The 12,671-nt window shown below is 35.8% G+C and overlaps 1 protein-coding gene across 1 annotated transcript in view; it reads left to right on the top strand.

Annotated features, from left to right (window-relative positions):
• The first annotated feature begins 345 nt into the window (after positions 1–345).
• Positions 346–12,671, top strand: part of LOC138305671 (ras-related protein Rab-11A) — a 47,095-nt gene continuing 34,769 nt past the window's right edge. Inside the window, exon 1 of the mRNA XM_069245963.1 lies at positions 346–636. Coding sequence (XP_069102064.1) covers positions 597–636 — 40 coding nt within the window. The 5' untranslated portion in view covers positions 346–596. The remainder of the gene's footprint in view (positions 637–12,671) is intronic.

Genomic DNA, 12,671 nt, shown 5'->3' on the forward strand with positions numbered 1-12,671 from the left:
GTAATTTTGTGAGGACCAGTAACTTTCGCCAGTTTCGGCCAGGACCAGTAACTTTTAGGGTCAGCCGGTCCTTATAGGACCACCAGGAAAAAATCCGGAAAGCCGGAGAACACTGTGTGAACGTGTTTATAAGAGCCTGTATATGGCCTATGTCGATTTGTTTACCTAAAATTAACATGATGACTCCGAAGATCCATGTGGTTATTATACGTAATATTTAGTATATGTTTCTGGTTATATCAGATATTTAAATAGCTAAATATCTATATCCATATATTAGTCATTCGATCTTCGTTAGTGACTTGGCCGGGTACATGTCAACTTCCGGCTGCGCTAAGTTGACGTCATTATCTGCGCAGAACGTAAGGGGCGTCAAATCCGCCATATTGAATACTGTGACGGAAGAGGAGACGAAAGGGAGGTTTAATTCCAACAAAGATCAGCGCCATCATCCATATCTCCCTTTCACTGATACATCGGGTGATTTTTGACTTTGATTTAGAACAGCCAAAGGGCTGATTTGGTATATATATTCAGCCAAGGCGCTCAAACATTTCCAATATATATCGCTGCCGTCAACTTCCGGCAGAACAAAAATGGGTACCAAGGATGACGAATATGATTATCTTTTCAAAGGTAGGTAGTTTATTAGGGTTTGTGATTATTTTTTTCATATGCGCATATATTGTGCTATTATCACTCTTATTATCTTACGTGACAATATCCTTACAATGTCAAAAACATTTTATATTCAATGGTTTCGTGAAACGTCAAACGAGGAAGCTGTGTGACATTTTGACAGCTGAATATTTTTGGGTATTATAAGCATACATATACAGTTAACTTAATTTAAATAACGTTTTTAAATGTAATGCTGTTGCCTGTTTTAACTCAAGATGGTGATATTGATACAGTTAGTTTTACACGGTCATAAATTGAAGGTACTACAATAAATGCTCGTAACGGGAACTTTTCTGTATTATATTTTAGACCGATGTAGAAGATCGTTTCTGTTTCAAAGCATGGGGACAGTGTTGAACATGTCGTTATTTAGTTGTATGATCTACAGGAATAAACAGTAGTAACTAGTATACTTCGTAATCCATGAAATATATACTGAGTCACTGACACACCCCTTTGCAAGTAATATCAATATGATTTACACAGGTTTGTTACCACAATCTTAAGTTTATTTGTATAATTTCTTTAAATAATATGCAAAATTGTTTTGTGGAAACCTGCATACTAGTGTTTTCTGGTTAAGCCAACTTATTTCAATCAGATCAGGTTATGGAAACCGTAACTGGTAAAACTGATCTGGTTAACCAAACTGTAACCGATTCAAAGGATCAAAGAAAAAACATTTAAAGTGTCCTGCGCCTCTCTAAGCTTAAGACTTTCCATATTAACTGACATTTGGAAAGTTTGTATGCCAAAAGTTATTAAATAATTATAAATTTTACTATTAATTTTTCCTGTATACACGTTTAAACTTTTAAATAGCTCGGACGTCACCAATTGCAAGCTGTTCCAATCTGTACAGGTATTGCAGAAGCCGGTCACATGATACAACTGGGTTTCTTTTTTTACCCGAAAGTTTTTAAATATGACGTTGATCTGGCATCAGCATTAGGGAGTAGGACAACTGGTTTGCTGGTTAATTGTCAGTATGTGACCGGGTGGGTGTGTTGTCAACTTGTCAGTATAATGTGACTGGGTGGGTGTGTTGTCAGTATAATGTGACCGGGTGGGGTGTGTTGCTTGGTATATTTGGCGGCATGCTTCTGTGATATAGCACTATAAAAAGGACAAGAGTTCCACTATACAAGAAGACACAACATGAATATACCGCAGTCTTCCAAAACATGCACCTCATACTTCACACACGCAACACACCACACATGCTATGATCCATATTGGAGTCCGTCCTTACATGACCCTGCAGTGATTCAGATTGGGGCTAAATTTAGCAGACATAGCGAAAGTTGGGAAAAAATGGCCGGACATTCGGACCGGCAAGGACTGTGAGTATGCTGGGCCAAACAAGATTTTGTCGGACCGAACATTAATGTGAATTTTTGAAGTAAACATAACTTCCTGCTATTGGTATCCATGCTGCTGTTTTCATGATTATCTTATGCAGTTTACGTTTTTGCCAAGTTCAGCACCTGCTTGATACTTCAGAGACGCCATTTCTACCGACTTCTGTTACTAAATAATTGCCGGACGGTAGGTCCGGACCGGATTTTGGCAAATTTCGCAATATCTGACTTAGGCCATTTTGCTTCCAAAAAGTTTTTTTTAAATCCTTAATCATTCCAATAGAGATTGTCCTAACAAATTTTTGTAAAAATCACAAAATGTGAAGATTTTGAAACCAATCTGTAGCACTGTCTTGGGTGTTCATAGGACGTTAATTTAATCAAACAAACAATCAAACAAAGTTATAACTACCATCAAGTTTCTTAGATGGTTCATGATCATAACAAAGTTATAATTGCCATCAAGTTTCTCAGATGGTTCATAAAAAGGTTACAGTGATATTTAAGTAAACATCTGATGTTAAAACCACTGTACGACGTGCATGCATCCTGTTGGGTTGTACATGTCCTTCATGTATTTCCTGTATCCTTTATAGTTTACTAATGTACACACAAATCCACGAAGCTCTAATTTACACTGAGCTCTATAAATAATCAAACTTTTAAACTTCATAGGGCACAGAAATGAGAAAATATAATTTTTCAATGACAAATATTCATGATCCGTACATATGACTTTCCAATGACAAATATTTAGTAAGGGGTCAACATCAACGCTTGTCTGCTTGCCGTCTGCTTACCCAGACATACGTACCAGACTAAGTTGCTGACGGACAAGTGTAAATATAACACTTGTCGGATGGGGCAAGTAACAATTTGTCTCTTGTGTTATTATTTAAAATGTATAATAGTCAACATTAATTCAATACTCATGGAAATACAATACATTTGATACGATAAGTATTAGGATACAATAAACCTCGGAAAAGGAAAAGCGGACTGTGATGAAATGAAAACAGAAGAGAAAAAACCATTAGCGAAAGAAAGTATGAATGAAAATGTGAACGGAAATTTCAATTTGTATTTCAATGACAATAGTCGTTTAATTCCTGGACGACGGTTCTAGTTCAGTAGTTGAACACCTCGTTACAGCGCCGTTACAATAAGTGTTCCCGTTTACATTCATTCACTTGATAGACACGTTGGCTGGTAGCTGATCTAGTAGGCTGGTAACTGATTCAGTAGATTAGATTTTAGATGGCATGTAACGAAAGCACTGATTGGCTGAGGCATGGGCAGCCCGACTGATTGCCCCCCTAGGCCTACTGACAAGATCGCCGACAACATTACCCCTGCTCGATTCGTCAAGAGCGGGCGCCCGCCGGCGAGGCGGCTAAGTCACTCGATTCAAAGAAAAAGTGCGCCGGTTGTGCGACCGGCCGAATCAGCCGGTTTTGATTCACCGACTAACACCGGCGCAAGATGGCAGATTACTCATTCCGTTCAGACATAAAATCTCCAAATATTATGATTTTCTTGTTGTATTCATTAATGGACAGGAATTGAAACCTCTTTTGATACACACAGGTATGTAGATTTTAATTTATGAAGCGAATAAAATCGAAAAGAGAGGTGAAGTATAGACTAAGATATATGTACCCCAGGCATTTGGCTCTTATATATTTTTCTCTTTATAATGTGATATGCACAGTGTCACAGCATTTTATAGAACCAAATGCCTGCACATGTACATTCTGTTAGTCTGATTACAATAAAATTTGTTAAAGTCATACATATAAAAATTGAATGTTTTATTCCAAATATATGAAATTTTAATGACTTCTCTTGGACAGTTTATCAATAACAATAAAAAGATATTTTAAGGTTAATTCTGTGGTTTTACACTTTCGAAAGCAACACATTTAAAGTTTTAATGAATCGTTTTCGTCAAACAAAATGACATGTTATTCAGTGTAACATAAGGAAATAGATTTATATGTAGAGTATTTCACCTACATGTACATTGTAAATACATAATTCAGAAATAATGCTCAAACGTGAATATGATTGTACGGGCATTCTGTTAATTCCTACAATTAGAGCTGTTATTATATATCGTCATCGCGATATATCACGATTGTAGAGAAGAGACGACAATATCGTTAAAAAAACTTATATCTACGATATCGTCGTCAGCCGTAACCCACCATGTGTTAGTTGGAAAGGAAACAAAAACATAGCACTGTTGGACACGGACAGAATCTGATTGACTTGTAAACAAACATCTAATTAAAAGTATAACAAATAAATGTTTGTTTTGATGAATGTTTCACTTTATTTATTTACAAATTACACTCTATATTGTACTTTCATGATTGGTCCCCCAAACATGACTTATATTTCCATAAATTCCTTTTATATTTTACTTGGCAAAAATCGTGATATTATCGTGAATTTGACGATATCGCGATGCACATTTTCTCTACGATACCAGCTCTACCTACAATTATATGTCAAGACATGCGAAAAAGGAATTCTACTTGTGACATGTAGTAAGAAATAAATTACTAAAATAGTTTACATAAAGTTGCAACATTGCCACACCAGGGTAGCGACAAAAATACCCTGCCGAACTCACGTGACTGTGCGATAAAACAAACATATCGCTCTGTCGCATAAACGAGAAAATAAAATTTGTCGCACCGACAGTGTATTTTTGTTGCAGTGTCACTCCGCGCATTATCTCACTGTTGCTTCGCGTATTGTCTTGTGATGTGTAATTAAATTCCAAGCTATAATGCTAGAAAATTATCTCATATTATATGTATATAATCCTACAATACAAATTACAATGCACCACACATGGGAGGCTGAAGTTGGTTCCGAGTTCCGTTTAAGAACTTTGTTTTTTTTTCAGTTTAAAATTCAGTTTATGTAATTTGAACATATCGTATTTTTGCGCGTATAGTGCGCACTTTTTTTGATAAATTATCAAGTGAAAAGTTAGGGTGCGCATTATACGCAAGTACAGGCCCCGAGTCATGATCATCGACCGGCAGGTCCAAACTAAAGTGTGCAGTAGCCTAACATTTTGTACATGTTGAGAGTTATGATTAAATACTTGGATCTTTAAGTCAATATTCAATGCATATATTCAATATAAAATGAAAAGCTCACTTGAAATTTATATCTTTAATTTCTTGAAAGTCCGTTTTGGGAGCACATGTGTTCATGACCGGACACATGTTACGATCGTGAATCTTCAGTAAGGTATATATCTCCAAATCTAAATGGCTTAATAAATGTAGTCTGGAGCTTGAAACGATGTATAAGTATGTAATTGTTTCGTCACATTAAACTGATTACCTTATAAATATATTTCGCCAGCATGTGAAAACTTTTGAACTCGCAAATGTTTACGGAAGTGAGTGTAATGGCTTCATGCAGAGTCAGCAAATTAAATACGAAACTAAAACCTTCTTACATTTAAACTGACCAATCGGCACTATAAATGATGGTATGGCTGTCAAATACACTCATATTACCATCTTGTGAAATGGTTCTGTAAAATCTTATCTTGATTTCAATACTGATTGAAATAATTGAGAATACGGAAGTGTGCAGTCAGTACTCAAATATGGCGGCCAGCTGTGGTTGATTAGCCTAGCTCGGTTGGCTTTCCAGCTAATATCTTGGACATAATTAAATCTAAATGCCCATCAGATATACAATAGACTTGATTGATACCACTTGGAATTACACAAGGTATGATTAATTATTTTATTGTAAAAACATCGTTGTTGAGACCTCATTATAGTGTCACCGGGAATTTACAAGCTAACTAGGCCTGTCGCTAGTGCTGTGTAAACAAAATGTCCATCATCTTGTTGAACTCCTCTCGCCAGTTAATTTTAATAAACAGAAGGTTGTTTTAGGCACTGATAAACAATAGGAAGAGTTTGATTTTGTTCTATAAGAGTGTTTGGAGCCTATGCAAAACGTTTTGAATGAAGATGCAAAAATAAGATTTTTTTGTAGGCCTAGATTTTTTTTTTCAAAATAAAACTCAAAAACGTACCTGCGCACTATACGCGGGTGCGCACTATACACGCAAAAATACGGTATTACAAATGTTCTCTCTTGTGTTTTGTCATTTTTTTCTTCATTTTTTTGTAATTCCAAAGAACATCTATTTCCGTTTATGTAAAACGGAACTCGGAACCAGTTCCGAGTTCCGTTTAAGGAAATTATCTATCATTTTAGATAAAAGTTGTCAATGTGCTTTGTACATATTAGAAATATTGCCTGCTCACTTTTCTGTTTGATTAGTATTGGTAAATCTACTTTAATTTGGTTTTCGATCAACTCCCAGTTCCGAGTTCCGTTTAAGGAAATTTTCTATCATTTTAGATTAAATCATTCTATATGCCTAAGACATATGAGAAATGTTGCCTGTTGTCTTTTATCATGGGTTACTAGTGATTAATCCATTTTAACCCTTAGGCTGCTGCAATGGTTTGTATAGTAATGGCTCTCAGTGCTGTATTAATTTTGTTAAATCCAGGGAAATGATAACTTATTATGAATGAGTATATCTTGAAAACTATTTGCAATCTGTGAATAAAAGTTATATGAAAGTTGTTTGTTATTGCCTGTAGTTTGTATTGGTGCTGTTTATTCCCTAAATATACTTCTTGTTAAGCATACAGGTAACAATACAGGTGACTAAAGGTAAATATTTTCGGTTGTATCAAATAATAACAAGAAAACTCAATAAAAATAATGAAATAAAACCAATTTAATTGTGTAACCTTAGTATTAAGAAGCATATGACTTCATTTGGTTATTAAGTCTCTGAAAAAATCCAGGTAAAAACTTCTAAAACTAATTAACATTCACAAACAAAATCTTGATAATTGTTCAACATGCCGGTCATTAACGGTAAACTTCGGGTAGATAACACATATAAATTTGTTTGAACAACTTTATTTTCTATACTGTAATCATCCAAAAATGCTTTTTAAAAGCAACTAGCTTTCATCTATTCATGTTATGCATTAATTTCAACTCGCCTGTGAACGGAGCATTGTCAAAGTCAATCTCGTCGTCTGTCAACGCGGCAGCTGGCCGCGTGGGGGGCTGCCTCATGTTCTGTGTTGGTATCGGGCACAAACTTATTTATAGGAGAAATTAAAATAATGTTTCCTTCTATTGAATACCAATCTAAAGTATCTGACCCTTCAAATTTACTTTTAACTTCTGACACATCCCTAGCAAAGAACTGTTGTACATGTTCTTCATCACTTCGATCTACTGGAGTGGCCATTTTGATGAGTCAGTAAACCATTCGATTTCCTTCCACACCTGTGGTTATTTTTAGGGTAAAATCCCGAGAATATCGAATGTAATGACATTAGAACCAATGGGAAGTATTCTACTTTCGTTATCAGTCATAATTTTAGCAACAGGAGGGAGATTTGACGATCGGACCGCCGGTTGAAAACTCGGAGTCAAAAAACGTCTTTTTACGCGTGTAGCAGTGAGGGCCATTTAAACCATCGCGTAAATAGTCGCGTGTAGCAGTCTAAGGGTTAATTTAGTTTCCGATCAACTCCTATTTCCGAGTTCCGTTTAAGTAAAACGGAACTCAGTTCCGTTTAAGGAAATTCTCTATCATTTTAGATAAAATCTTTCTATATGCCTAAGACATATTAGAAATGTTGCCTGTTGGCTTTTTTTAATGGATTACTATTGGTAAATCGACTTTAATTTAGTTTTCGGTCAAGTCCCATTTCCGAGTTCCGTTTAAGTAAAACGGAACTCGGAACCTTCCGTTTAAGGAAATTCTCTATCATTTTTAGGGAAAATCATTCTATATGCCTAAGACATATTAGAAATGTTGCCTGTTGGCTTTTCTAATGGATTGATATTGGTAAATTCACTTCAATTTAGTTTTCGGTCAACTCCAATGTCCGAGTTCCGTTTACTTAAACGGAACTGGGAAATGGGAGTTGATCGGAAACTAAATTAAAGTGGATTAATCACTAGTAACCCATGATAAAAGAAAACAGGCAACATTTCTCATATGTCTTCGGCATATAGAATGATTTTATCTAAAATGATAGAAAATTTCCTTAAACGGAACTCGGAACTGGGAGTTGATCGAAAACCAAATTAAAGTAGATTTACCAATACTAATCCAATAGAAAAAATCAGCAGGCAACATTTCTAATATGTACAAAGCACATTGACAACTTTTATCTAAAATGATAGATAATTTCCTTAAACGGAACTCCAGTTCCGTTTTACATAAACGGAAATAGATGTTCTTTAGAATTACAAAAAAAAAATGAAAAAAAATGACAAAACACAAGAGAGAACATTTGTAATATGTTCAAATTACATCAACTGAATTTAAAAAAAAAAAAATTCTTAAACGGAACTCAGAACTCAGAACTCGGAATTCGGAACCAACTTCAGCCTCCCACCACACATTACATCAAATGTGAATTACAACAGGAACGCGCGGAGCGATTTTGTGAGGAGCGACAATGCGACATGGCTGAAATAGGCCACCACATATGTTTTCTATTTCATATGAAACTTCAACACAATAGATTAATGACGTATGATGCAATTTCTTATATTTGTTCTTTTAGAATAAAACAGCATACACGTGTATCAATTTAGTTTTCGGTCAACTCCAATGTCCGAGTTCCGTTTACTTAAACGGAACTGGGAAATGGGAGTTGATCGGAAACTAAATTAAAGTGGATTAATCACTAGTAACCCATGATAAAAGAAAACAGGCAACATTTCTCATATGTCTTCGGCATATAGAATGATTTTATCTAAAATGATAGAAAATTTCCTTAAACGGAACTCGGAACTGGGAGTTGATCGAAAACCAAATTAAAGTAGATTTACCAATACTAATCCAATAGAAAAAATCAGCAGGCAACATTTCTAATATGTACAAAGCACATTGACAACTTTTATCTAAAATGATAGATAATTTCCTTAAACGGAACTCCAGTTCCGTTTTACATAAACGGAAATAGATGTTCTTTAGAATTACAAAAAAAAAAATGAAAAAAAATGACAAAACACAAGAGAGAACATTTGTAATATGTTCAAATTACATCAACTGAATTTAAAAAAAAAAAAATTCTTAAACGGAACTCAGAACTCAGAACTCGGAATTCGGAACCAACTTCAGCCTCCCACCACACATTACATCAAATGTGAATTACAACAGGAACGCGCGGAGCGATTTTGTGAGGAGCGACAATGCGACATGGCTGAAATAGGCCACCACATATGTTTTCTATTTCATATGAAACTTCAACACAATAGATTAATGACGTATGATGCAATTTCTTATATTTGTTCTTTTAGAATAAAACAGCATACACGTGTATTTCATACAGAGTAGCATACACGATGAAAACAAAATGAAATTGGGAGGGGGGGGCAATATCGCTTTTTTCCAAATACACATTATATTATTATAACTTTACCATTACTATCTGAATGAAAATCACTCATTCATTACCAAACAGAGACAATTTAATCGCTTTTAATTTGTCAAATATAAAAGTTGTAAACGTACACGTAGAAGTATTTTCCTTACTCGTGCTAACGATTAGTTTAGCGTAATTAATGTTTACCATAACTTAATATTAACCAAATTAAAATATCATGCTATTTATTAGATCAACTAAAATTCAGTCTTTGATTGTGTTTGATGCAAAAATCAAAACGTTACTAAAGCTCTGAAGATTGATGGAATACGCCGGTTATGCTTGCTTTGCCAGATCGCCCGGTCACGTGACCGGCGTACGCTGGTAGCCGCTTTTGAGAACGAATCGAGCAGGGGTACTGATCATGAGAAGTAGGCAGAGCCAGCGGATCTTTGATGTTCATACCCAACTCTGTTGTACAATGTGTTTGATCATGTTGTGTACTATTTAATTTTTTACAATGTATACATTCAATCACTGTATTAAAAATTCGTTATTGTTTTGTTTCACTTATTAAGCGAATGTTTTGAGGATGTTTTGTTCATAGATTATTGGCCATTTCTCTCAACTTCAGGGAGTATTCATACTGCAGCTTATCTACCAACGTTCCAATGGATCAGCTTTTTCATCGTGTTTGTTATGGTGTTGGGTTTAGATCTATTATTATCCCCCGCCCAACGAAGTTGGCGGGGGATATACAAATGGGTTCCGTCCGTCCGTCTGTCCGTCCGTACGAATGGTTTCCAGAGCATAACTCTAAAACCAGCAGAGATATTTCCACGAAACTTCATACACACATTGGTCTTATGGTCTAGTAGTGCCTTTTGTTATTTTTAGGTTTTCATTTTTTGCAATTTTTCCGTAACCATGGAAACATTGCTGGAAATATCATATTTTTGTACCAGGTTCGTTTCCAGAGCATAACTCTAAAACCAGAAGACATATTTCCATGAAACTTAATAGACACATTGTTCTTATGGTCTAGTAGTGCCTTTTGCTATTTTTAGGTTTTCATTTTTTGCACTTTTTCCGTAACCATGGAAACTTTGCTGAAAATATCATATTTTTGTACCAGGTTCGTTTCCGCAGCGTAACTGGAAAACCGGTTGAGATATATGCACGGAACTCCATAGGCACATTAGTCTTATGGTCTAGTAGTGCCTTTTACTATTTTAAGGTTTTCACTTTTTGTACTTTTTTCTGTAACCATGGAAACATTGCTGAAAATGGCAGATTTTTGTGTAAGAATCGTTTCCGGAGCACAACTCTAAAACCAGCAGAGATATTTCCATAAAACTTCATTGACACATTGTTCTTATGGTCTAGTAGTGCCTTTTACTATTTTAAGTTTATCACTTTTTGTACTTTTTTCTGTAACCATGGAAACATTGCTGAAAATGGCAGATTTTTGTGTAAGAATCGTTTCCGGAGCACAACTCTAAAACCAGCAGAGATATTTCCATGAAACTTCATTGTTTTTTAGGTTTTCATTTTTTGCACTTTTTCCGTTACCATGGAAACATTGCTGAAAATATCATGGTAAATGGTAAATGTTACTTTGCAAAACTCCACCCATCTTTGTGTATATAGTCTAATATAAATGTCAAGGCTGTATACCTGATTCAACAATTGCAGCCCCGCTCTACTTGAATTATACTCCATCTTTCTTTAGCTCAACTTTTTCCTGTTTTTTTTTCATACACATAAGTCTCCACAATCAAACTTACTTCAGCTTTGATATCTCCATTGGCGGGGGATCTGAATGACTATGTCCTTGTATCCATTGTAATGTTACATGTAATGTCACAGCCGAATCTAGCTACTGTTGTACCTTCTGACTGACTTTTCCGCTGCAAGGTCTGTTTGGTGTGGAAAACAAATCGGGTACGGCTGACAAGAGATTACAGTATGTCTTATCAGAATATATTCCGATCAAACACGGTTTTGATATATACCTGGATGTAAGTAGGGGATGTTATTCTAGTTGTAGACGTCAAGTTTGAATTCATTGCCTTAATACTTATAATTTAATTTGATTCATATTTGTGCGACCCTCACAGGTACAAAATGTCGGTTGATTTTAGCCGAGAAATTGTCAACACTAGATTCAAATGCATCTATCTGACTAAATACTGGTGACAGAGTTAAAAAAAATTACGCTTACAGCTGGAATAGCATGGATCCCTACTAACATCCAGATATGTGCCAAAGCCGTGTTTTATCGGAATATATTTTGACAAAACACGATGGTTGGTCGTACATTGTACCCGATTTGGTTTCCCACACCTTGCGGTAAAGTTCTTTTCAGTACAATTTCTGACAGACTTTTCCCCTACAACAGTAGCTATTTCCATACGTACTTCACTGATTAGCGCTGATTCAGAGTCTATACATGAGGTAATTAAAATGTATTTGTGTAATCTTTTTACATTTTGAAGCGTATGCCGATCATTTTATGTATATATATATATACTGCCTACTGGTACAGTACACGTTTCTGATCTTGGTATTCGACGACAGACATTTCCGACTGTTTAGCTCCGCCCCTACATTGAAGCGGCATCCACTGAGAGCCGTGCTTACACAGGTTATTGATTGTCGTTGGCAAACTGACTATCTACCATGCAAACTGACTAGCTACCAATCAACAGGACCACCTACTAGACTGGCCGTCACACGTACGCTTATTGTAACGGCGCTGTAAGTTCAGTAGTTGGAACACCTCATTAAGTTCAGTAGTTGAACACCTCAAGCTCGTTAAGTTCAGTAGTTGGAACACCTCGTTAAGTTCAGTAGTTGAACACCTCAAGCTCGTTAAGTTCAGTAGTTGGAACACCTCGTTAAGTTCAGTAGTTGAACACCTCAAGCTCGTTAAGTTCAGTAGTTGAACACCTCAAGCTCGTTAAGTTCAGTAGTTGAACACCTCAAGCTCGTTAAGTTCAGTAGTTGAACACCTCAAGCTCGTTAAGTTCAGTAGTTGAACACCTCAAGCTCGTTAAGTTCAGTAGTTGGAACACCTTGTTAAGTTCAGTAGTTGGAACACCTCGTTAAGTTCAGTAGTTGGAACACCTCGTTAAGTTCAGTAGTTGGAACACCTCGTTAAGTT

The sequence above is a fragment of the Argopecten irradians genome, chromosome 13 (genome assembly GCF_041381155.1).
Source record: "Argopecten irradians isolate NY chromosome 13, Ai_NY, whole genome shotgun sequence".
Taxonomy (NCBI): Eukaryota; Metazoa; Mollusca; class Bivalvia; order Pectinida; family Pectinidae; genus Argopecten; species Argopecten irradians.